The sequence below is a fragment of the Bombyx mandarina genome, chromosome 24, assembly GCF_030267445.1.
Source record: "Bombyx mandarina strain Sakado chromosome 24, ASM3026744v2".
Taxonomy (NCBI): Eukaryota; Metazoa; Arthropoda; class Insecta; order Lepidoptera; family Bombycidae; genus Bombyx; species Bombyx mandarina.
The window spans coordinates 5,539,294-5,566,296 of record NC_143230.1 but is presented as its reverse complement, the minus strand read 5'-3'; the positions used below and the strand labels follow the sequence as shown (position 1 = coordinate 5,566,296).

The 27,003-nt window shown below is 35.2% G+C and overlaps 6 protein-coding genes across 8 annotated transcripts; 2 read left to right on the top strand and 4 right to left on the bottom strand.

Moving 5' to 3' along the window:
* The first annotated feature begins 617 nt into the window (after nucleotides 1-617).
* On the top strand, nucleotides 618-4,603 carry Tim10 (translocase of inner membrane 10). 2 transcript variants are annotated; one of them, XM_028179406.2, is made up of 4 exons: nucleotides 618-789; nucleotides 1,669-1,831; nucleotides 2,180-2,357; nucleotides 3,359-4,603. In XM_028179406.2, exons 3-4 carry the CDS (start codon nucleotides 2,216-2,218, stop codon nucleotides 3,496-3,498), a joined length of 282 nt encoding a protein of 93 aa, XP_028035207.1. In that variant the 5' UTR covers nucleotides 618-789; nucleotides 1,669-1,831; nucleotides 2,180-2,215; the 3' UTR covers nucleotides 3,499-4,603. The 2 variants fall into 2 exon arrangements, with proteins under 2 accessions (XP_028035207.1, XP_028035206.1); XM_028179405.2 differs by having other exon boundaries at nucleotides 619-789; nucleotides 2,173-2,357.
* On the bottom strand, nucleotides 4,591-6,086 carry PIG-M (Phosphatidylinositol glycan anchor biosynthesis class M). 2 transcript variants are annotated; one of them, XR_016325351.1, is made up of 2 exons: nucleotides 4,746-6,086; nucleotides 4,591-4,710 (listed from the first exon to the last, which is right to left on the bottom strand). XR_016325351.1 is itself a non-coding variant. In XM_028179404.2 (1 exon), the coding sequence occupies exon 1, from the start codon at nucleotides 6,084-6,086 to the stop codon at nucleotides 4,800-4,802; it is 1,287 nt and encodes a 428-aa protein (XP_028035205.2). In that variant the 3' UTR covers nucleotides 4,591-4,799. The 2 variants fall into 2 exon arrangements, 1 of the variants encoding a protein (XP_028035205.2); XM_028179404.2 differs by having other exon boundaries at nucleotides 4,591-6,086.
* On the bottom strand, nucleotides 4,591-19,392 carry LOC149499954 (cx9C motif-containing protein 4-like). The gene is made up of 3 exons (XM_089738220.1): nucleotides 18,861-19,392; nucleotides 7,242-7,397; nucleotides 4,591-6,532 (listed from the first exon to the last, which is right to left on the bottom strand). The coding sequence occupies exons 1-2, from the start codon at nucleotides 18,913-18,915 to the stop codon at nucleotides 7,246-7,248; spliced, it is 207 nt and encodes a 68-aa protein (XP_089594346.1). The 5' UTR covers nucleotides 18,916-19,392; the 3' UTR covers nucleotides 4,591-6,532; nucleotides 7,242-7,245.
* LOC114246728 (uncharacterized) lies at nucleotides 6,101-6,301 on the bottom strand. Its single transcript, XM_028179407.2, has one exon. The coding sequence runs from the start codon at nucleotides 6,299-6,301 to the stop codon at nucleotides 6,101-6,103; it is 201 nt and encodes a 66-aa protein (XP_028035208.1).
* Nucleotides 14,147-18,816, bottom strand: Vps26 (vacuolar protein sorting 26). Its single transcript, XM_028179403.2, has one exon. It carries the CDS (start codon nucleotides 18,646-18,648, stop codon nucleotides 17,353-17,355), a length of 1,296 nt encoding a protein of 431 aa, XP_028035204.2. The 5' UTR covers nucleotides 18,649-18,816; the 3' UTR covers nucleotides 14,147-17,352.
* Nucleotides 19,393-19,973: 581 nt separating the features above from the next.
* Nucleotides 19,974-26,532, top strand: LOC114246716 (mitochondrial import receptor subunit TOM20 homolog). Its single transcript, XM_028179391.2, has 4 exons — nucleotides 19,974-20,634; nucleotides 21,655-21,758; nucleotides 23,135-23,239; nucleotides 25,172-26,532. The coding sequence occupies exons 1-4, from the start codon at nucleotides 20,505-20,507 to the stop codon at nucleotides 25,298-25,300; spliced, it is 468 nt and encodes a 155-aa protein (XP_028035192.1). The 5' UTR covers nucleotides 19,974-20,504; the 3' UTR covers nucleotides 25,301-26,532.
* Nucleotides 26,533-27,003: the final 471 nt, after the last annotated feature.

Sequence of the window (27,003 nt, the reverse complement as noted above, 5' to 3'; positions counted from 1 at the left end):
TATAAAATAAACTTAAAATAATTAGGAGTCCGTCCGACGGGGGACACATCAAAGGAAAAACAAAATTGTTATTTTTATTTAATTCCGAGCATTTTCATATCGCATTATGCCAATAGTTTGATGAATCATTCGAATTAATTCTCTTATATAGGTCTATGATTCTCTTCTGTACGTGCTATCAGATAAACGGGCCCAACCAATACGAATGAGTATTTCCGTCCGGGCTTAACATAGACAAAGATTTTGAAGAAAAAAATTTTTTACAAATGAAGGCCGCTGATGATTCTAATAATTCCTCAAATTTCTTATTAATATTAAGTTTAAACGAATCTTGTGTCTAATTTATATTTATGTACTGTATTATGGCTGATTAATCTCTACATTGGAAATCTGTAAGCTCAGCTCTGACAAAAAAATAAATACCAAATAGTTCACAAAGGTTAATTTATAATTAATAATTTTATTAATTAATTTCATAGTTAATCTATTTATAATATAATTAATATAGCAGACTTTTAATGAAAACCCCTTCCTATGTAATGTTCCTCCTTTTAGTCGATACGCGCCTGCAATATTTCTTTACAATCATACGATCACGTAGCGACATCCGGCTGTGACATAACGTTTTAAAAATTGGTACTAAAACGTAACCTTAAAGTTGTAAAAGCAATTCCAAAATTTCATAGTATGCCGCTTGGAAAATTTGGAAAAATTACTCTTTCGTGGTAAATAACTAAATAAGATATACCCAAGTTTATCACCAGCTTACTTTTGATTTACCTTTCGTTGGTGAGCGCAGAATTAAATTCGATTTTACTCATTTCATCATTCGTTTATTTAGTCAAGTTCTATTTTGTGTAAATATAATTCTACAAGATAACTCAATTACCTATCACAGCGTATTATTATGCTCGACTTTTATTACTCATTAATAAGAAAACATGAAAATTAAGTTATTACTCCACAACCTTGACTCTCATGTGTCTTCAGCCACAAGAAGACCATCAAAAATAACGTCATAACTTTGGAATAAACGTTAAAAGCGAAGATCTTCGAGCAAGTGGGTTTCATTTCTCGGTAGACCCACGTTCCGAAGTTTTGTTCGGAACTTTTGTAAATGTTATGCACATTTACTTATCTTGGAAATGTTATTAGTGCAATTCAATTATTTGGGAATTACTTCTAGTCTATGTTACCATATACTACTACGCAAATATAAGACGAATCTGTATTCTAAAAGAATTTGAACTCACTTTTATGCATTTAGATTAAAACTAGTGATTTTTATATGCATATTTTGTGGATTCTAACTTAATTAAAACTTGATAAGTCTCGTTTCTGAGATAACTAGCTGCTATCCGCAGTTTCGCCTGTGACGTTAAAGAAATGTGTCAATGTAGTTTCCTGCGGGCATGAGATGTTTTTTTGGAATAAAAATCTCCTGACCTAAAACTACTTCAAAAAAATCATGTTAATTTATTGCTTCATTTTAAAGTGAAATAAAGACAGACAAACACACTTTTTAATTTATACCATTAGTATCAACGTGTATGATGTAGTATGATTTCATTAATTGTGCCTAGTTATTTTATGTTACACGTTTCACGAATGTTCCAGACCCATTAGCAGAGAGAGGATGTTTTAACCCAGGATTGGTGTTAATTTCAGGTTAGCAATAACAACAGCAAGCTTATCATTATTCGTGGTGGCGAAGAACTACATTAATACTCAGCGTGTTGAGAATATGAAAGCAAGAGAACGCATGCGAAGATCTAATCAAGGAGAATACCCTGACTTGTATCGGAAATTGTGAACTTGAATTAGTTATAATGTGAGTATCTCTCTAGTAATTCTAGGAAATATGGATGAGTAACACTAAATGAACTGGTGATAGGACCTCATGTGAGTCCGTACGAGTAGATACCACAACCCTACCTATTTCTACCGTGAAGCAGTAATGCGTTTCGGTTTGAAGTGTGGGGCAGTCGTCGTAACTATACTGAGAGCTTTGAACCCATATCTCAAGGTGGGTGGCGGCATTTACGTTGTAAATGTCTATGGACTCCAGATACAACTTAACACCAAGTGGGCTGTGAGCTCGTCCGACTAACTAAGAAAAAAAATTGTATACAGTGTATGAATGTAACTAAAAAATATTTTAATCTACTGTAGTTTCCAGATATACCATTGAACATTACTTAGTTAAAACGTAAAGATGGCAGTACCGCAGCTAGACCCTGCAAAGCTGCAATTGGTGCAGGAACTGGAGATTGAGATGATGTCCGACATGTACAACCGTTTGGTGAGCGCATGTCACCGGAAGTGCATACCAATTAAATATCATGAACCTGAATTAGGTAAGCCAGCCAAAAAAAACATGGCGAACATTATAATTATAGGGACCTTCAAAATTGCATTCATTGTGACACACAAATGGTTTATTAAACTGGTCGTCGTGGCCTAAAGGATAAGACGTCCGGTGAATTCGTATGTAGCGATGCATCGGCGTTAGAATCCCACCAGTAGGTACCAATTTTTCAAGCGATTGACTTCCATGATGAACGAATAATATCAAATAAGAAGTATAATAAAAATCAAACCCGCAAAATTATAATTTGCGTAATTACTGGTGGTAGGACGTCTTGTGAGTCCACTCAGATAGGTACCACCACCCCACCTATTTCTGCTGTGAAGCAGTAATGCGTTTCGGTTTGAAGGGCGGGGCAGCTGTTGTACTGTTAAAAGTGAGACCTTACAACTCTTGTCTCAAGGTGTGTGGCGGCATTTACGTTCTAGACGTCTATCTAAGCAATAAAAAAGAAAAGAAAGATAATTATGACCTTCAATGTCCATTTGTTTCTTTTTAAGTCATCAAAGTTTATGAGCTATAGTTTATAATTATAAGTTAAGCTTTAGGATTATAGGCTGTTACAGGACATTTACAAATACAAAAATATATAGATGATAAAAAGATAGGTGATATTTAGAAAACTGATATAGCATATCGACGCTTGAAAGGCAAACGTGACTAAGCGACAATAACTGATTTGTACACAAATGATAGCCAATAACCATATTCGATGCGCAAAAAATATATATTTCTAGGTCTATTAAAATCATTTCAATCCTACAGCTAGATTCGTTAAAATAGAATTTTTTTCAGGTATTTCTCAGGTATATTTTAAATTAATTTCAACTTTAAATTAGTCTACTGTAAAGTTCACGCATTGTCGCTTAGTCACTTTTGCCTTTCAAGCGTCAATATGCTTTTAAAATAGATACAAGTATTTAAGAGATTTAACCGCATCACTTAAATGGCTGATGAGTTCATTTTCAACATGGTCTTTTCTTCTTACAGGAAAAGGTGAATCAGTATGTTTAGATCGCTGTGTAGCCAAATACTTGGACGTACATGAACGCATAGGTAAGAAGCTTTCCAATATGTCACAAGGAGAAACCGAAGATCTCACAAAGGTCAACATACCAGACAAAAAATAGTACGAAGCTACTACTCACGACAAATCAATCAGTTGCTAGATTTTTCACAGTGACCAGTACAAAACATATACGGGGTTGAGATATTCTATTGTGAAAAATTTGCATTAATATATAGGTGAAGTATTATTTCTATATATATTAATACTGCCATTATGTAAGTACTTCACTATGAGTAAAGAATATGTTAAAAAATATAACCCATGTATAGACATGGTGTTTATGTACATAGATAATAGTATCTACGTACATACAAAACTTTGTTAAACATCAAATTTAGGTTTATGGACTTACTATCACTAGTAATCTCGAGAGATTATGCTAGCTTCACCGATCATCTACCCTAACAAGGGCAGTGCTTCGCTTGTGACCTTTGGGAGAGAATGTTACTCAATTTTGTCTGTGTAGTTCAAATGTTTATAATCGGTTCATTAACTGAAACATTGGCTGAAACGCAATTGGTGCAATTATTTTGCCTACTTCTATGAAAACTATTTTTCTAAAACTAGTTTATTTTCATAATTAGTTCCAAGATTCAGTTTCTGTCAAGTGCTGTTACTTCACATGGCTATTCAAAAAAGTGTTGTTTAACTCTACGCTACAGTCTATGGTACTATTACAGCTCGACAGTATTTTAAAAATACTGATACATCAAAATTAGGATTATGTAAATTTTAATACAAAAAGTAGCAGTTACCGAATGAAACGACCATAGAGTTTAATGAACAAACATAATTTTTATTAGCATTATTTTTAAATCATAATGCTACTGTTCATGTTTTTCAAGATCAATCAGCCATAAACTGTCAATTTTTTTTTTTTATAAATATGCTGGAATGTCTAACGTGAACACGAAACTTAATTAAACTTATGCGTTTGAATTTCATCGTGATACGAAAAGCTGATTTGATTTGTCGTAAGTCAAAGCTTACAAAAGTAACGTTTACAAACAATGCGGAGACCGCGTTTCAGAATTCTGAATGTTATGCTAATTAAGGAATTCTCTTATTGAAATGCATTTTTTTTTGTTAATTAGCGTGGACTATATGTTTAGGTTGAATTGTTAGATAGTTATTAAAAAATAAAACAAATGAATAAATGCAACAAACGTGTTTTATTTAAAACAAAAAAAAAACAAACCTATCTACAAGACAAAACAAACTATGAATCTACTAAAACGGTATCTACTTACACTAAGTTTTTTAAAATTCGAAAGACTATCAATCAGATAGAATTAAGCTTTTAACAAAATTAGTGTAGGTCAAGATTCTCAGAACAATAAATGAAAAAAAAAAAAAAACAAGTCATTTCTCTTTTATTCCTTTGCCTGATTCGTTTATCCCGAATGCGTAGCCGGGGCGGTAGTACTTTATAAGCTGCGTCAGTATAAAAACATTACTGCCATAGAACATAACGCTCTGACACCAAATCAACATGAAAACCTGCCTACATTTGAACTCTAATTGGTACGCGAAAAACAACCAAGCACATTGAGTCGCTATCCAGATGAAAACCAAATAAACGATTTTACCTGGTTCCATTTTGAAGTCTTTTAATACCAACGGCAATAACGAGAGAAACCAAATAAAGTACTGTGATGTCATGACGCTGTTATAAGCTACCAGAACGACGGCTTGCGCGAACATTGCGAACGGTAATGTTTTTGGGTCACAACCGTAATTCAGACTCAACAGAAAAAGGAGAACGCACTCGGAAACCTGTGCCAATATTTTGACAATATCAAATGACATCTGATCTTTCGTTAAATACGTATAGTAGAATAGTATAGAGAAATTGTGCCTAGTGTCTTTCCTGAGGAGATGATAAATATAAGTTTCGAATAAGAATTCGTAACCGTATCTCAAGTACATAGCGTACGTTATAAATACAAGACTTGTAACGCAGCTAAAGGCTAAAATAATTTGGTTCTTGTTGGGTAGCAATGAAACTAGACCCTCTTTGATTGGGGTGTTACGATTTATCTTATATTTTCCTAAAGATAGATACATAGGGAAAGTGAAGGCTAACGGATACAAGCGTAGATGTATTGCGGAACCTAAAAAGAAGCCTGATAGGACGATGTTGGTAACAGAATTTTTAAATGCGTTCGATTGAAGGAAGTATATCGATAGGACGATCAAGAAACACGGGAACGAATCGGCATTGCCTCGAGTCGAGATGCCTATACTTAGAGGATTGTAGAGCCAAGATAAGGCACAGTATTTAGCTGTGACGGAAGCATATTTCGCGACGCCCAATTGCCGTTCGACCAGAGATTTGACGGCAGCCGCCAGAAATATATCGAAAACGGAAAAAAGGATTTTTCCGAATTCTCTCCCGATAATAATGTTAGGCATCATTAGATACGCGATCAAGGGGCTGTATCTGTAAGTGTGCCGGAGATATGGCGAGTTACCCTCCACCAAATGTCTCGCAGCGTCCGTAAAAACTTTGTAATCAACATCAGTGTATGGTACTACGGAAAACCTATCGTGTATATTCCCGTATAATATGAACACCAATCTCACGGTCAGACCGATACAAATGTGTTTCCCGAATGATAGATCGATAAATTTCGATACGCGATCCATTTTTTTTTTCTATTTCAAATCCTAATTTTCGAATCTTTCGCTGCGGACTGTAAACACTTCTTGAAATCGGCGAATTCTTTTGCGCAATCGTCTTTCTTCACGGAACTTTCTTTGATTAGCACGCAATGGGCGTACAAAGCGCCCTGTTTCGAGCACTTCGCGTATAAGAGGGGGTATTTCGCGAGTCGGTCCCTTGCTTTTGCAACTGATTCCATATCAGTTAGTTCTCGGCCTGTGTCTCGAGTTCTTTATAAAGAAAAGTCGTCGGGGGCTCGGAGAGGTCGATCGTATCGCGAGGCCTTATGAAGATATCGTAGATCGGCTTCGAGAAGAATATTCCGAGGGCAAAGGCAGTAAAAGTTATCTGAAAGGTCTTCGGATACTTATAAATCCAACTTCTCTGGCCTAGGGTTGTGCTACGACGACGCTGATTATCCATAATATACCTGGTAAAATAAAGCAACATTCTTAATTAGGAATTTCCTTAATGTTGTTTAAATATAGATAATTTATACAATGTGGCCTAGTAACTACAGTTGATGGACACAGACACAAAAAAATATATTTTTTATTGCATAGATGGGTTAAAGAGCTCACAGCCCACCTGGTTAAGGTTAGAACAAAATTAGTTTGCGTAATAACTGCAAATTTAGTTTAAAAATTTAGTTGCCTCTACTAGTGGTAGGTACCCTCTGGCCTATTTCTGTCGTGAAGCAATAATGCGTTTCGGTTTGAAGGGCGGGGCAGCCGTTGTAACTATACTTGAGACCTTAGAACTTATATATCAGGGTTGGTGGCGGCATTTACGTTGTAGATGTCTATAAGCTCCAGTAACCAGGTGGGCTGTGAGCTCGTCCACCCATCTAAGCAATAAAAAAAAATTGTAATGGCTTCGTCAAACAGAACGCGTACTTAGCGCTGCGTTTTAACGTCGCGCTCTTTTCTTACTTATAGCGTTGGGGCTCTGTTTGACGGTATGTTACCATAGTAGTACAACACATCTCGGCGTCATAGCGCGCCGTCAGTTTAGCGCTCTGATGCGCGCTAATTACGCTTTCTGTTTGACGAAGCCTTAAGAAGACTGAAATAAATAAATAGCGCTCGGATGCATCGTGTGGCGCGCCGATTATAAAAACCAAGCAGTTTTCTATATACCTGGTCACTTAATATGTGGCCTGTCGGTCACAGGCGCGAACTGTCTAGGTTCCAGATCGTAACCTTCGCAGACTAATGACCTAGGTTTGTGCTTGATACAGCACTGTCGCATCACTTCGAACACCTTATCGCAGCGGACTTCCTGGTAGCCGTTCTCTGTGTTGAAAAATAATACGAAAATAATTATCGCTTTCAAGTTATGTACATATTTTTAAACTAGTACTGGTGGTCCCGCCGTAGTCGAAATTCGACTTTAATTAATTTAAATTATAAGTTTGAACAGTATTAAGGTTCTAATGTCAAAGGCTACTTCTATAATCACAGACTTTGCCAAGACTACACTATAGACAAATAATATTAAATACTAGCGACCCGCTTCGCTTCGGAAACATTAAATTTTATTATTGATAGCTGAGTCCCGCGATGTAGCCCGCGGTTATTGTCGTACTGCGGGTGACGCCGCGAGGCAAAGCTAGTCTAAAAAAAGTAGCCTAAGTTACTCCTTATATCATCAGCTATCTATCAGTGAAAGTCTCGTCAAAATCGTTCCAGCCGCTCCAGAGATTAGCCGGAACAAACAGACAGACAGACAGATAGACATAGAGACAAAAATTGTCAAAAATGTTATTTTCGTGTATGTACCGTATATATATATTCACATGCATGTAGTAAGAAGCGGTTATTTCAATATTACAAACAGACACTACAATTTTATTTATATGTATAAATTCAAATTCAAATTCAAAGATTGACAATAAACATGGAGCATATATATGTATGTGTGTGTATCAAATACATGGTAGTATGCGTAATGTTTTTGTTATTGATTTAATTTATTATTAATGCATAATTTTTAAAAAATATTAACATTCTGCACTGCTTCTCTATATTCTCTATAAGTGTGGAAATTTTCATACTTCTCCGTCCACGCAATTTTCGTAAAAAGGGATACAAAGTTTTTCCTTCACGTATTAATAAATAGATATATATACTAGCCGTACTCGCCCGCTTCGCTGGGCATTTAAGATTATTATTTATGGTCATTATTATTAAGGAGTCCAACATTCGTATAAATATTATTAGCCTATTCATTAAGTACATGTATTTTCTACATGGATACCAATTTTCAAGCCAATCGGATGCATGGTTCAGTAGTTATAACGAAACATCCGTAAAAACCACTGTAGATTTATATATTAGTATAGATTTCTTCTGTGCGTGTGTTTGTGTCTGAACTCCTCCCAAACGGCTGGACTGATTTTAATGAAATTGTCTGTGTACCTTCACGTGTATTCGAGAATGGTTTAAATTTACAAATCAGCCCGACAGATGGCGCTGCAGTCGGTACCTATCTAGGTTATTTATTTCCTAGAAATAACTTATATGGCAAAACAACGTTTGCCAGAGCAGCTAGTTAATTTATAAAATCTAAACTTATTGGGTACTTCACGCCCCTGTCATAGGGGCCAAGTTAAGTTAGTTATACAGGTACCTTGAGGAGACAATGACACTTAAGATAGGATCGTTCAATCATGATTATCCTTCGTGCCTTTGCTTTGTTTTTAGAGATAGCCGACGATTCATCTTTCATATTATCAGTGTTAAGAAATAATTATTGTTTGCTTTGGGTAATATAACAGTCTTGTTAATAAGAGGTTATTTAATATAATTTATATCAGTTAAGCAAAAATTGTCCGAAATTTCGAACCTTGAGGTTGAGGTCTTATGTGTCTTATAGATGTCTATGGGCTCCAGTAACTACTTAACACCAGTGGGCTGTGAGCTCGTCCACCCATCTAAGCAATAAAAAAAAAACTTGAGAGGTGTCAAGGGACACCCGGATGGAACGAAGTTCCTTTCGATTAATTAGTGAAGGAATTGTAATAAAATTTTTTTTTTTTTAAGTTATAATAATATTTTTTTTATTATTAACAAATATAATGTTATATAAACTTAATCAGTAATATTTTATAATAAAAATAAATTGTACATATACCTACATAAATATAATTGTATAAGAGAGAGAGAGACAGAGAGAGAGACAGACAGACAGACAGAGAAACATGCGACGCTGCACAGCTTACAATAGCTTACTATAGCAAAAAGTGTCGTGATAACTTTTCGTAAGAATTTTTTCCGTCTAGCCCCCTTTCACAACGCGCGATAAGGAATTTCGTTCCAAAAAGAATATCAATTGGCAATGCAACAGATATACCAAAGAACGGTCGTGTACCAGTTTTCCGCTCATTTCTGTCTCGAAACATTTCTTGTTCCGGTGCGAAGCGTGGGAAAATAACTGGGTCATTTATCACATCATCGTTAGCGATACGCTGATTGCTATTAACCGCGTTCAGTAACACTCGCATCATGTAAGTGAGCAGTATGATTACAGTACAGTATTACAAACGCAAAGAAACCTCTCTGCATTAATACTGCGACACTGGTACAACAAAAGATTTATCTATACTTCACTACATGGTATAAAACAAAGTCGCTTTCTCTGTCCCTATATCCCTATGTATGCATCTTTAAAACTACGCAACGGATTTTGATGCGGTTTTTTTTTAATAGATAGAGTGATTGAAGAGGAAGGTTTATATGTATAATAACATCCATTAAATAGTGGAGAAATCAATAATAAATTACAGTTTCCGAAGCGAAGCGAGGGCGGGTCGCTAGTAATATTATAAAGCTGAAGAGTTTGTTTGTTTGAACGCGCTAATCTCAGGAACTACTGGTCCGATTAGAAAATTTCTTTCAGTGTCAGATAACTAATTTATTGAGGAAGGCTATAGGTTATATAACATCACGCTAAGACCAATACGAGCGGAGCACTAATAACCCCCTCTTTTGAAATCGGCTAAAAAGCATGATTTTGGTACCTTAAATAGCTCCCTAACACTATATTATTCAAAAATATTTTCACTATCTACGTAAATGAAGAGGCAGGTAAAATTTAGCGTTATACCAAAGTAACTATTCCACGCAGACGAAGCGCGGGCAAAAGCTAGTAGATTTATATAACAATAGATAATAAAAGATACTAGACCTTTTCTAGAATACTAGACATTCGCTTCTTTTAATAAAAAAAATCATCCAGTTTCCAAAGATATTTGATACTGGTTGTCACAGATCTATTTAAGCCGCAGTTATTTGTTTATAGTGGTACCAGCCCGTGTAGGCAAATTTTACAACACTCTTATCCACATTTCGTATAGGTACTAGTAATAATTATATGTTGAATAGTTTAAAAGATCTAAGCGAACAGACAGCGGAAGCGATTTCATTTTTGACTATGTAAAGATACCGAGACATATCCCGGCCTTTACTGATTAGTACTACATTGATATCTTAGTGTTAGCCGGTCGTTGTCAGAAAATCAAAATCACGACGCCCAAAAGAATTACAATTGACTCGTTCAAAATCCCTTCCTTCCGTTCATTCATGATGACAAGACTTCCTGTTTTCCATGCGGTAAACTCGGGGACCCGTTGCCCCTCTGGACCGGAACAAGATCGGGAGGGGATCAATGTGTGACTACACGTTTGATTCGTATTACGCGTTATCTTACACACGATGACAGTCAAAAATATTTTAAATACTCTTCGAAGAAATAGCGATGCATGCCTTATCGAATCCCTCGGGTTCGCTCTCAGTGCTTTTAGGCTCTCAAGCACCGGCCACTATCTTCGCTGAACTCGAGGATGACGACGACAAGTTTGACGTGAGAGCTAGCGCACAATCCATCGAGTTTTTCGCCGGATCTTCTCAGTGGGTCGCAAATCCGATCCGGCAGTAGTTTCTTTTTTTTTTTTTTTATTGCCTCTGTAGGCCGACGAGCATACGGTCCACCTGATGGTGAGTGGTTACCGTCGCCCATGGACTTCAGCAATGCCAGGGGCAGAGCCAAGCCGCTGCCTACCACAAGATCTGCGAAGATTGTTCTCACTAGGGCCAGCTTTAGCAACTCTCTCAGATTTAACCCCGTGAGTTCACTTACTAGCCAGTGCGTAATTGGAATAGCCCAGCGAATGAGTAGGAAAAAAAAACAGGGGTTATTCGATAACAGTATTTAAGAATCGAGTTAAGTTACCGTGTGTATTACAATGTGGTAGTGCTTGCGAATGTCTCACGCTCGCGTTACAGTTTCAAGTTCCGCATTTATCGGTTCATAACTAGTATTGGGTCTTGTGTTCTAGATACGAATAACAAATATGAGGAAAATGACCAAATATGAGGAATGATGGATGAGTGTACCACATCCCTTAACGTCGAATACATTTTTACAAAAATACAGGAGGCGTAATATGCAATGAAACAGTCGTGCGTTCCAGTTTAATGAGTGGGCCAATCGTCATACAACACCATCTACCTCATGTCTCAAAGAGTCGAGCAATATCCACGTTGTGATGTCTATAGGCTCCAATAACGTGACACCAAGAGCGGGCGGAGAGCTGACTCAGCTATCTGTGCGATGATTAAAAAAAAAATGACGCCGATAAAAAACTGAATCAATATCACGTGATAAATACTAATAATAGCTAATTTAAACGACCGCTAACCGACTAGGCAATAACGATTATATTCAACAGATTTTTGCAATTACAAACCATTAAGATTATAAGTCCGTTAGGATCATTAACGTGCCAATTCAAATGGCAAAATGTACAGAGGTATGGGTATCGTTTACTGGTGGCAGGACCTCTTGTGAGTCCGCAAGGGTAGGTACCACCACCCTGGCTATTTCTGCCATGAAGCAGTAATGCGTTTTGGCTTGAAAGGTGGGGCAGCCGTTGTAACTATACTTGAGACCTTAGGACTTATATCTCAAGGTGGGTGTCGCATTTACGTTGTAGATATCTATGGGCTCCAGTAACCTCTTAACACCAGTGGGCTGTGAGCTCGTCCAAACATCTAGGCAATAAATAAAAAAATACAAGCGACCGCTCACCGACGAAGCAATAACGATTATATTCAACCAATTTTTACAATTACAAACAATTAGATTATAAATCCGTTGGGATCATTAACATGCTAATTCAAATGGCAAAATGTACAGAGGTATGGGCCCATTGCAGGCTTTAAGAAAAACTAAGAGAAAAACTAAAAAAATTAAGGTTTTAAACAGAACGTTCACGTAGTTTATACAAATGTGACTTATTAGCCCGCTTCGGTAATTCGGTTTCGCCTACCGTCTGTCATCGACATTTTTTTAGTTTTTACAGGCTGTTGTGTAACCAAATGATTTACAAATTACGTCTTACGTCACGTCACGAGACCGTACACGTATGTACGTGAGTGCGTACACTTCCGACATTTCACAATTTCAGACGAGACGGGTCGTATGCCAAAGATTATTATTACATTATTACAGTTTTTAAAAACCACACGAGACTACGAGAGACATCACTACATAGTATAAAACAAAGTCGCTTTCTCTGTCCCTATGTATGCTTAAATATTTAAAACTACGCAATGGATGTTGATGCGGTTTTTTTTATTAGATAGAGTGATCGAAGAGGAAGGTTTATGTGTATAATAACATCCATTAAATAGTGGAGAAATCAATAATAAATTACAGTTTCCGAAGCGAAGCGAGGGCGGGTCGCTAATATCTAATATGAAGAAAAACAGATATATCGACGGGCGGAAGGCTATTTGGTTTTAGCGACATTTATCTTTGTAATGAAAGGTGCGTTTTATTTGGTGTTAGCATCAACGGTTCGATGTCATTCCCGATCCTGCGGACAGAATGGAAAGCAGTCGACGTCGCCCAAAACACGTCATTTCGGATCCTCCCGATCCATTAACGGTGCTTTTAGGTACCACAAGCACCTGTCACCGTCCTCCTTAATTCCTAATCCCCCCGAATTAACCCACAGACCCACTGAGTTTCTCGTCGGATCTTCTCAGTGGGTCGCGTTTCCGATCCGGTGGTAGATTCTGGAAAGCACGGCTCTTGCTAGAGTTCGTGTTAGCAACGTCGTCAGGTTTGAGCCCCATGGGCTCACCAACTAGTTAAGGTTACGCTGAAATAGCCTCTCAAGGCTATTAGCTTAGGTAGAAAAAAAAAGGTTTGATGTTTTTAATTGAAATTAAGTTTACTCCATTCGAATAGCTGAATAAGTGTTTTTGTTATAATACTTTTTTCGCATTTTAAATCTAAAATGTCACTTAAACCAAATCATAGCCTTTCACCCCTCGATATATTATATAATACGTGTTCATTATTTGAAGCGAGTTGGAAATTGGGTTGGGATTTTAGAAGTAACAAAAAAAATCGTGCAAACCGACGATGGGATTTCAGATCACAGAGAATGGTCTGTTTACTATGCTTTGGGATCACCCACTTTACTTGCACGATCAGAATCGGTCAGCTTAGTGGCCTAGCACGTTGTATACTTTGTTATGTATTTTTTATTCTTACATAACTCCTTATATACCTATGCTAATATTATAAAACTGAAGAGTGTATTTGTTTGAACGCGCTAATCTCAGGAACTACTGGTCCGATTTGAAAAATTCTTTCAGTGTTAGATAGCCCATTTATCGAGGAAGGCTATAGGCTATATAACATCACGCTAAGACCAATGCAAGCGGAGCACCAATGAAGAATGTTTCAAAATAAGGGTTTCAATAGCTCCTTAACATTCTACAATTCAAAAATATTTTCACTTTCTACGTAAATTAAGTGGGGAGTAAAATTTAGCGTTATGCCAAAGTAACTATTCCACGCGGACGGAGTCGCGGGCAAAAGCTAGTCAATTTTAAAAATATGGTTAGCCATCTTGTGAGCTCATTTTAATTTGGGTTCAGGGTTGGTGGAACGGGGGCGTTCACACTTATGGGCACCTAAACACTGAGCGGATCGTAGACTGTTCAAGGAACAGTAATGAAAGACAACCTTAGCAATTTATACATATATTTTATTAACAATATGATATAATCGACATGCGCTCTTAATCTCATAAAAAACATATCTTTTATACAATAATAAGACACTAAAACCAAACAATGTTACGTTATTTTTAATTTATTTAATGTTATAACAAAATAACATATTCACTAGCTTGGACAGCTATTTTACATGAATACTCAATTTGGGATTTCTTTGAATGTTTGGAAGTTTAAAATAAGTAAGAATCTCGAATAGATGTTTTAAAAAAAACAGTATATCTACTTTTTTTAAAAGACTAGCCCGCAGATTGATTCAACCTTTAGACCTTTAGCCCTTGTTGTGAAACTAAAGATAGTTCACTTTGAGATACGACAAACACGATAGCTACCTGCCTACATGGAATCAAAAATGAAATCGATTTTCAGTTTGAATCTTTACCGCGGTTTTGTGTGTCCGTTCGTTGCAAATTTTATGTTTCATTTTAACAAACTTCCGTTTGCAGCCAGTTTTTTAATTTCCAACATAGCTCATCCGGAGGACTACGATAAAAACAAATGCGCGACACAAATCCTGGACTAAAAGTTCCGTTTTAACAGCGTGAAACTTTAAATAAAATAAAACTTTTTGTTTAAATATGCAAATTCACTTACCTGTATTGTTTTCATAGATTTACTAAGAATTTGAAGAAAAATCAGGCAAGAGCAACAAAAAAATAATTAAGGGAAGATTTTCTCGGTCGAGAAAAAAAAGTCTAATTTGGAAATCATAACCAAAAGGCTATTAAATTAATAAATGAATAAAATATAAATCGCATCAGGAATGAATAAGTGATCTTTTAAATTGTATTACGTCGTTAACCGATGGCGGTCAGTATGGCGAGACGTTCCCAATATGGCCTCTCTTCACTAATTGAAAAACATTCAGCACGTAACACATTAAGGGCATAGATCGAAATTTTATTCCAATTCAAATAACTTTACTTATATTATTCGTTTCAATTTGCTTTTTTTGTCAATTCGTAAGCATCATAGAACTTTCGGGATCCACATTAGGTACCTACCTGCAATTTCGTTTTTCATGCTTGTTGGCAAATTTGATTGAATTTTATTATTATTTGACATAATTAAAACAATTGATATATTATATGCGTCGTTTCGGAAACATTACAATTTTCGTGGTCTCCTCACTGACGACTAAAGTTTTACTGGTCGACATTTGAAGATTGCATAAAGATAATAATAACGTGGGATTACACAGGTAAAGGTTTTAGTTGTGCCTACGAGCCGCGATAACCAAATGATATATGATATTACATGTTCACCACACTGAGTAAGTTGTTATTATATATATATACATAAATTTTCTAATATACTTTATTTATAAATACATTAATTGTAGTCTTGAATACGTGTTTTACTTTAATAAAGAAATAAAAAGAAAATTTGCAATGTTTTAATTACATTTTAAAAGATACCCAAATATACTTTTTTGCTACATACGCATATCAGCACTTCCGAACAATACTAAACAATTGAAATAAACTGATGTGGTCCTAAACTTGAAACAAATGGTACAGATTCGATAGAGAATTGTCTGCGGTCCGCAATTCGCATTATTTACATCCGATTTGAAATCAGAAAAAAAAATTATCAGAAACTTTTATTCATACTGGTTCATCTATATTTTCCACGACATCAGTTGTATCTACATCTTGTATCATAATATCCTATTAAACATATTTTTATTATTAACCAACATTTAAATAGATCAATTCTGTATTAGTTATCTCTCTCTATAAGAACTATTTATTTTAAGTTATATTTTTTTTATTTAAAGTTCTATCCGCAAACCGAATGAATGGCACACAATGCTTACAAATTGATAATTAGAACAGAACATTGCTAGAGATAAAAACTATATTGATAACATATTTTGTTTAATGGAACACATTCAAGTACAATATATTTACTGTGTGAAAATTATATCATTCACAGACACCAACACAGTATTATATAGCTCCTATTTTCGTTCAATGAATTCTAGAAGTCAATGTTATCTGTACAATCATTTAATTTTATAAGTGATGCTAGTGTGTTAGTGTATGAAATGTATAAAAGGGTTTTTCACAATGATACAGAATACTTTTGAGAGATGCTCTATCAGTGAATTCATAACAGTCCTGGTTATTAGCGGACACTGTTTACCTTCATTTATGTTAGTACTAGAGGTGCCTCGAATTGACAATTATTTTCAAATTGTATTGAGACATTTAATTCATGAATTCTATAGCTGAATCATGACATTTAAAGTTAAATGATTCTTAGGCATACCCTGTCGAATGTATTACAGATTTTCTTCCTTTCGATGGGCTCAAAACATTTTAACTTCATTATGTCCATTTGTCCAACACCAAAATCAAAGAATTTAAACATAAATCAGAAACAATGTTTATACAAACAGCCAAAATGTTATGTCCTAAAGAATATAATCATAAATCACACTTTGTATTTATTTTAATGCATTCCCACTATGCTATTAACATATACTTATCTTATATGCAATAAAGCTATACACACATTTTAATTATTATTGCTTCTCTGTGTACTATCTGTTTAATTATTAAATACATTTACAAAAAAAAGCTAACCATGCTTTACAAATATTAAAAAGTATTTTACTTTTAATGCGAGAGATATTCTGCCTTTTAGGCATAGTTTTTGATGCCTTTTGTGTGTCATTGTAAAGTTGTTAAAAATTTACAACACATACATATAAAAATATTTTATAAATTAAATTTGAATACGTGTATTTTATTTATATATGAATAAATTTAAAACACTTCACACCTAATTTTTTCATAATTTTTTCCTTTTTACTAATTTATTAAGGCAGTTAAAGTGTTTGCAGATAATTCCGTACACAGAAAATGTAGCGATTGAAAAGTAAAGTGATTTAAATGAAATTATAAAGTTTTACTTGCATCTCATAATATGTTTTTCTACTTGGATGATATATCATATGTGTAAAGTTAGGTGATATGATTACTAAATAAAAGGATAATAGAAAAAGCTGCAAAACTGAAGCTCTGGATGTGCCTCTGCAGAAAACTGTCAATATAATAAAACAACTTTCTCAATCAATAGTCTTCAAATATGAAAACATAGAGTTCATATTGTTTTTGCTCGTCATTCCAAGAGAGCATGTACATTTTGGCTATTGATTCGGACTCCCTGCAGGCTCAGGTCGGTTTAGGGTAGGTTTTTCAGCAATCTGAGGTTTTTCGGCGATTAAAGGTTTCTCCACTACGGGAAGTTTTTCGACGGGTTTCGGTTCTTCAATCTCATCACTCGTATCGTTAGTATCATTTTCATTAATATGAGCACCTGCTAATTTGTCTATGAATGCTTCAGGTTTTTCTCTCTCCATTTGTAAGGGTCCATTCTGTTTTTCAGGCATTGAGGGGGACACTGATCTCTGCATTGCATTCTCAGGATCAGGATGTGACGGTGTTGCTCGAGCTGAATTATCATCACTGGAAACACTTTGTTTTCTTAATGACTGATGGCCTTGATATGACACTGTTTGTGGGTGATGAGGATGCAAGGGTAATCTGGACTTGTCACTCTTCCTCCATAATATCACCTCTTGTTGTTTGAAATAGCGACGATCTTCAGTGTCCATCAAAACTAAATTAAGGTAGTATCTGACAGAAAATTTGTTGTTAATGTCCCTCATAGTCGGAGTCAGGTCATAGCCAGCCAAAAACACTCTGATAGGAATACTTTCACCCCTGACTGGCGCACCATCCATTATCTCATACTTTGCTACAGTTTCATTCTCTGTAAACGTGTTGGGACCAGACCCAGTGGTTTCTCTCTTGATTATTGATATTTCCATGTGCTTGATTTTTATACGTACCAGTAAGAAATAAATTTTACCGACAATAACGTCTTTCAAATGATATTTTGATTTGTTATATTCAAACTCTATGTGCAGACAGTCTTCTATACCTACTTCCATTTTGATAGAATTAAGGACGTCCGGATAACTACAGAGCGTGTGCACGGCAATATCCACCTCCTTGGTGATGTCAGTGAGGCGCCGGACGATTGTCGCCCGCAGGAAATACCGCAACCTGACATTAGAGCCTGTATATACTTCGTATGGTTTTTCGACATTAGCAAACTCAAAAGGATACGACGTGTGTTGAAGCAGGTCGCCCGGACGCGCTAGTTCTTTAACCAGAGATATGAATTCGTGATGATTACCTCTGTCGTAGAATAATTCAATCTGACCTATGAGTTCGACCTTGATGCCTTGATGTTCAAGTTTTGATCCCGGTTTCCGCAACGTCACATTCACTTTCCCGGAGACCGTTTCACCGTCATAATACAACAATAACTTTTCTTTTTTACCATCGTCCGTTTTCACTTCAGCCACCTTCCGTTTGTCAGCATCATCAAAAACTATTTCGATATCCGCCGTCTGACCGAACCCGAAAAAGCTCATTTTCACAATATATAATTATTCGACCAAAAGATTTTTTACGTGGTTTTGTTTTGGAATAGTAACGATAAAATTGAGTACAACATTGAAAAAACGGCGACGAAACGCCCGCGAATCGTTCGAGACGATTGTAAGATATGAACCAAAGATGGCGACTGAATTAATGTCGGCTGTCGTCGAAGTTTCATAATTAAAATTATATGAAAAAAACTCACCAACAAGACACCTCTGTATCTCACACGCAAATCTCTTACAGGGATCCTTCGACATAAATAAAAAAATTAAATGTTTTCGTACAAAAAGCACTCACAATTTTAGAAAATATTTTATGTGTATATTTAACAATATTTGGAAATGGCAACCCAAACAATCATGCACTGATAAGCCGAAACGCCCTCTAAAACAAGAACTATGGTATAGAGAGCAGAATGATTTTCATTGAAATAGAAACGGCGACAGAATTGCTAATATCCCAGTGCTATCCATGCCATTAATGTGTCCGAGTCACACGTTAGTTTAGATTCGATAACTGCACTGGCTCAAAATAATGCAAAAAATCGGAAAAAATAAACTGGTATCATTTAAAAATGCCACTCGGTAAACTATTGGCGACAAACACAGTACAAATTACTTGAGGAACTTATTATTTATAGGATTATGTACAAGATTTACAGGCTTTACTCATAGTGATTTGCTTGAGAATAAATCCGAAAATACTGTGACAAAAAAATTGAGATCGTTTCATGTGAGTTGATTCATTTTTAAGTTGGTAGCAATGGGTCCGGTAACCACTTAACACAGGGTTAGTCGTGAACTCGTCTACACATCTAAGTAATAAAGTTGATGGTTGTAGTGATACAGAAACTACTAATCAACCGACTAATAACACTGTTCTATGATGCTCTAATAGGAAGCTTTCTCGTTATTAAGACACACATTGAGTACATTTGCATATACATATTGATAATTATATATGAACTCCCTCAATTCTATTGAATAACGCAAATGCAATGATTCGATTAATGAAAAAAAAAAGGATAGTCCTACGTACTGTATTTCTCAAAATGGACTAATCTGACTATTTAGCTATAATTGAGTTTATTTACTGTTTAAAAGTATTTACTTGAGAAATTTACCCAATACTTCTTCAAAATTATACAAGTGAAACAAGTTGTGAGCCAGTACGTATGCCAGACTTTAAAATTTATTAACCATTCGGTATCTATTTTTATTTGCCTCATTACACTTTGAACACGATAATATGTTATTATAACGGAACGAAATTTCCGAACGTGCGATACCGACCCCGCCGCGCCGCCGCCTTACCGCCCGCTGAGACAGAGCTCTCTGAGCGCGAAAACACACGCCCTCAGCGCGCGCGACTACGACTAGTAAAATATTGCGAGTCTTAGTTTAACTGTACGATTCTTAACTCATTTTGTATTTTATTTAGTTATTGTGTCGCTTTTATATTAAAACCTCATACCAAATCAGTGTAAACATTATTTCTATATCATCTTCGCCAACAGCCCGGAACAACGAACTCACAAAAACTCACAAAAGCCCCGTCAGTCGGACTTTTAGTGTTAAATTATTTAATTTCATTTCACTTGTTAAGAAAACGACGTAAATGAAACATAGAGCTTGGTTGTACAGCATAAGATTCTTTTGCCATTTCAAAGAAACAAAACAAACGGAAACTATGGCCGAATTCAAAGGGTAGGGTGTACTTACCTACGTACCTACTATTTTCATTTGACTTTTTCACAAATGGCGGATATCAAATTTAACTAGCGCTTCATAAGAACGTGTTTGTATCGTTATTGCGCTTGAAGAACGATAGTTCACGAATAAAAAAAATGATGGAAATCACAAGAACAACGTTAGGTATAGCTGTCGGAATTGCGGGAACACTGTTCTTGGGTTACTGTGTATACTTTGACCAGCAAAGGCGCAAGGATCCGCTGTTCAAAAAGAAGTTGAGAGAGCGTGAGTATTCCATTTATTAATTGTTTTTAAAAATAATTTACCACGACATTGGAATTTTAATTTATTCACCATGAATACCATGAAACTTGTATTTAAAATGATAACCTTAAAGTTTCGAATTGCGTGACTGGTAATAGCTAATAAATGATGATTTACGTAGTTTTTGTGGAATCCTGATTATACGGCTTTATCCTGAGTGTAAAATTAACATCAATGCTCAAAACTGCGAACGGCATTTCGTAATTGCCAGGCTGTGACACTAAAAATTTCATAAGTTTTCTTCACAAATGTCACTGATAACGTGATTTATTTTTATTTGCCGTAGAACAGTAAGTATTACTTCTGGATACAGGTCAACTGTGATGTAAGATTCTTTATTAGCACAAAAAGAAAAGCTTTTAATTCAATGCCAGATACTCACTGGTGCTCAGAGACAATAATGTAAAAGCTTCAGATCATAGTGAGAAATTGTGTTATTTTATTATTTATATTGAAATTGTGATTCCATAGTGGTAAAACAATCCACAATTTTAGTACCAACTCTGCTCTTAAAAAACATCATATCGACGCTTGAAAGGCAAACGTGACTAAGCGACAATGCGTGAACTTTACAGTAGACTAATTTAAAGTTGAAATACCTGAAAACAAAATTTATTTTAACGAATCTAGCTGTAGTCGAATCTAGCTAGTAGCTTTAGGATTGAAATGATTTTAATAGACCTAGAAATATAATTTTTTTGCGCATTGAATATGGTTATTGCCTATCATTTATGTACAAAGCAGTTATTGTCGTTTAGTCATGTTTGCCTTTCAAGCGTCGATATCAACAGTATTCAAGTTAGGAGGAGTTTGTAGGATTTGGGTGTGAAAGTAAATTGTAGATTCTGCTACTGAAAATGTATGATATGGATGTAGTTTAAAGATTGAAAATAAATAATTTATGGCATTAAAAAGATTACACAAGTATTAAGATACAAAATCAAGAGAGTTGAGAATTAAAATCTGATTATTTTGTTACAGGAAGACTGAATGCACAACAAAATGCTTCGAGGTCTCGTACCCTCGGTGGACCTGTTCCAGACATGAACGATCATGAAGCTATGCAGAGATTTTTCTTGCAACAGGTGAATATTTAATATTTAATTTTAGTTTTATTGACTTTGAAAATCTCCTAATCTCTCTGGCCTTGCAGTTACTGTGGTCCATCTATAGATAATGTGATATGAGTAATTCTACTGCTAATACATTAAAAGGATTTTTAAAAAAAAAAAATCTTAAATTTATGTTGTTAATAAATTGATGACAGTAATGAGATTGCCAAAAGTAAAAGAAGCTACAACAGAAGCAGAATGGGATGGCCAATGTAGAATCATTGATTTGTCTCAACAATGAATGTTAATAAATAAAATCAACAAATGTATAGCTTATTTCAAATTAAATCTTTACCTTGAAGTGTCAAAACTGAAGATTTTGATGAGTACAAAGAAAAGTGTAAAATAATCTAACAGAAAAATAAATATATTTGTAACAAAATCTGAAATCAATATTAATCAGTTCATAACTGCATATTTGGTACTACATCCACATAGTAGGTATGTATTATAATAGATAGGTAAGTAAGTATAAACCAAACAACCTTCCACCAATAACACAGCACATGAGCAGATAGGGAACAAAAAACTGCTAAAAAGGTACAAAATAAAACAATAAAAAAAATTAATACTACAAATTGCAAATCTACAAATTTAATGCTACTAATGATACAGATCTTGTGAAATTTGCAATATGGTTACAGAAAACATACTTAAATGACTGGATATACTGCAATTACCTAGGTCTGTGATATTAATCTATATTCATTATTATCAGATAAAAATGGTTCATGTATATATTTGTATATAGGTATATCTTGTTGTGTGGGTTGGTGGTCATTGGTTGTCATGGAGGGAACGTTGAACGTATGGAGTGGAATTTGCGTCTGGTGATGTTGCTGCTAGATTCTAAACTATGCTTGAATTTTTTCACTCCTTTTACAGTACCTGACAAAAACATATTCAAATTTTTTTAAGGGATTTTATGACCTGATAACCAAAACCTTTTAAGTCATGTCTTATTTTAATTTATAATCTTATTTTTATGAAAAATGATAATATGGAGTGAAATGAAATGAAAGATGATTAATTTGATATATTAATCAACTGGGATGAAATTAAATGAGATGAGATGATATGGGATGAAATATAATCTCAGTGAAAAAGGTGGTCATTTACTGAGATTTTTTCAGTGGAGTTTTTGGAGGATCCCGAAAAGTTACGTCCAGCGGCGTTCTTACATTTTCCCACATTTATACACTTGATATTAAACAGTTAATAAACCACCGCTATTACACATTTAAACCTGAAGAAACACTAAATAGACAAAATAAAACGAGTCACACTACTTCACTCCTCGCATTCCCACCAAAAAGTCCAATATATTCTAACAAGCTTTGATGTCACAGATTCAACTCGGCGAAGAGTTGCTGGCTGCTGGTGATCTTGAAGCTGGAGTCGAACATCTCGGGCAGGCTGTGGCTGTTTGTGGACAGACTGAACAATTGCTTAGTGTGAGTATTAATAACTTAAGCAGCTTGATTACACTTGCAAAATTTTCTTTATGCTTTTCAAGTTATCTTAAAACAAAGACAAAGGCTCCTTTTGTGGGTAGACTAGCGATATATTTTCAGACGTAAAATTAGGTGTTTATCAATTTTTGAAAGTTCTAGCATATTTGTGACTATATATCTATACTAATATTATAAAGAGGAAAGATTTGTTCGTTTGTTTGTTTCGAATAGGCTTTAAAAAATTCTTTCACTGTTTAGGAGCTACAGTATTTCAGAGTGACATAGGCTATAATATTTTTTGAAAAAAGTTAGTGATCCTTACTAAAACTCCAATTATGTAACCCAAGGTGTAAAAAATGCACCTAAAATATTCTTTACATCGCGTGCCCTACGAAAACTATTGATGATAGAATACAGTAAACTATACTAATATTATAAAGAGGAAAAATTTGTTTGTTTATTTGTTTCGAATAGGCTTCCAAACTACTGAACCGATTTGAAAAATTCTTTCACTGTTTAGGAGCTACAGTATTTCCGAGTGACATAGGCTATAATATTTTTTGAAAAAAGTTAGGGATCTGTTACACTCTATTCTATAAAGCAGCTTTGCCCTAATCAGCTCGTATACTATATTATAAAATGCTGATGACGTTAAAAAATTCTGAATATGCTGGAAATTTTACAAAATAGGTAGTAAAAGTGGCATTGTTCAGTGTTTGAACATGTGCAGTCCTAAGAAACGTTTTTTAGTATTTTTTGCATTTCGCATTTATAATTGTATAACCAAAGCATAATTGTTGTTTAATGGAGCATTGTATTTCATTGTTTCTTCTAGTCAAACCAGAATGTATGATTGCTTTGTGGCACATATATGCAGGGCCGTACTACACAACAGTGCAGGCTGCAAAATGATTTATTTAGGATTAGAATATATAGATATAAATAATTCCGGTTTGTCTTCAATGTGTTGCAAAACCATTCATATTATTATGATTGTGGTGAAATTGGTATGAGGGTTGATGAAACTCATCAGATAAGATTTGTACTACTAGTACCTACTGTTAAGGTTGCACATAAGGTATATGAGAGATAGGCTTGTTCCATGGTGTTTTTAAAATGACGACATCAGCGTCAGTGGCACCATTCTCTTCATTGCCATTGCCTTCCACAGTGACAGTAATTAAAACTTACGTTTCCAATTCCATTTACTCTATTTCAAGTGTAGAACAATAACATCAGAGAGCTCCGCCTCGGCCGGCTGCTCCAGTCTGAATGTTTTGTGCGTTATTTATTTTTTCTTACCTAAGCTGATGGTCTAGAGAGACCATATCAGCGTCACCGGGCGCTAGTAAGTGAGCTTACGGGGCTCAAACCTGACATTGTTGCTAACACGAACCGTAGCAAGAGCAGTGCTTCGCAGAATCTACCACCGGATCGGAAACGCGACCCACTGAAAAGATCCGGCGAGAAATTCAGTAGGCTGTGACTGTGGGTTAATTTACTCGTCGAGCCCCCTTCGTCGCAAGCGACGGGTTCGACGAAAACGATGACCGGTCCTTGGGGTACCTAAAAGCACCGTTAGTGGATTGGGAGGATCCGAGATGACGTGTTGTGACGGCTTTTTGTGCGACAATAGTCACTCGTATTTATAGTATAAAGTGGGGGTAGCTTAAGTACTCGAGCTCAAGCTAAGGAATTCAAGAGAATTCATGATTCTCTTAAACAGTTGTTGACAAGCGTAACATTATGGAAACAGTTAACTTTAACTAATCGTAGTTAACCAAATATTGTCGTTGCGACGACATAATATATATAGTTGTATATAATATACAAGTGTATTGACACCACTGTTACAGCGGTAGAGACATACATGAAACATGTTGTTGGTTTTCTTGTCTAAAGAAATAAATTATTTCATGTTATTTTTAATAGGTACTTCAGCAAACTATGCCAGCACCAATCTTCCATCTGCTTCTTAAGAAACTGCCAGAAGTTTCAGAACGCCTCCGATCCTCGATGAAGGCGAGGAGCAACGTAATGCAGGAAGAAGATGTCGAATAAAAAATTGTGAATTTGAAGAGATGAAAGTAAAACATGGTGGCCATAATAATTGATTTTAGTTTTATTTTTATCAGTCTTCTGTAGATATACTTACTCATATACTATATTAAAAGAAGCTGACCTAATAGTTTCATGGTTTTGAACCTTCCAAAACATATTTTTTCAAAGTAGGTAACTAAAGAATTTACTACAAATATCTATGTATTAAAAAAAAAATATGCATGTGCCTACACCACTAAATTATTATTACCAAAACGAATGAATAAGAAGGAAGAGTTTGTAGAGCTGGTAATATAATAATAATCATCTTACAATAATAACACGATTGCATTTTTTTCAAAATTGTATAAACAGAGGTTTGCTGCGCGAAATTATTTAAATTAAGTGGCAAAAGTACGAGTACTTGTCCATTAACGACGACGTAGTTATTAAAAACGACATTTACCCCAAATTTTCTATTTTTTTCAGATGATTAATAACAAATTTATTTTTAAACTTTAATCTTTGGGCAACAATGATGGTGTATATTTTGTTTTTGGTTATTTATGTTGGCTCTTAAGAAAGCAGTTGTTGAACATAGATTATACACTTATTATTTGTGTCGAAGAAACAATTAAAAAAATGATGTGAATATTAAAAACAAACTAGGATCAATCATGTCTTCATGTTTTACTTTTAAGATCTAGAATTTGTTTGAATTTTAAAAGACATCCGATGAGCGCATGTCTCCTTTAAATAACACGCGAAATTTGTCTTTCAAAGTTTTGTTCACCTTTTAATTGGTTCCTATTCTTTATTCTATAAATAATGAACAAATTGATAAGATGTAAATTCTGCTGTGTTGTTATTGGTTGTGTCAAGTAACAGATAACAACGTAATGAGTATTTCCAAATAAATATACATAATTGTTTTAAACTACAGATGCCGTACAAAAATTCTTAATGTCAATGAAAAAGCCGCCATTTTTATTGGTCAAACCCGATTTTGTTATAACGCTTCTACTGCCGTTTTTATAGTTTTGTTGAAATTTATTATCAAAGCGACCTAACAATATAAATGTTCGTAATGGTTATCGATTTTGAGAATCTTCGACAGTCTGATCATACAATATATCAATCGTAGTTTTAGTTGAACTTAGTATTATAGGTTATGTTGTTTTTGTGTTCATCTGTTACGGATGGTTGAGTTTCGATTGTGATTTTATCATTAAATAAACAGAATGTACAATGAATTTTTGTTTTATTATTCTAGTGTCACTAAATCTTTCAGTTTTCCTACAAGCTACAAGCTTATCTTTATAAAACTTTCCCTCAAAAACTATTGAATTAGGCGGTAAATAAGTTTTCACTCAAAAAGACAATTAGTAATTTCTGCCACAGGTTTTGCAGTCTGCAGCGATTTAATGGCGTCTCTGTAGTGTTTACAAGCTCGTCTGCTTTCATTGGTGACGTCTTCCAGAGGTTTTTTTTTTTTTATTGCTTAGGTATGTGGGCGAGCTCACAGCCCACCTGGTGTTAAGTGGTTACTGGAACCCATAGACATCTACAACTTAAATGCGCCACACACCTTGAGATATAGTTCTAAGGTCTTAGTATCGTTACAACGGCTGCCCCACCCTTCCAACCGAAACGCATTACTGCTTCACGGCAGAAATAGGCGGGGTGGTGGTACCTACCTGTGCGGACTCACAAGAGGTCCTACC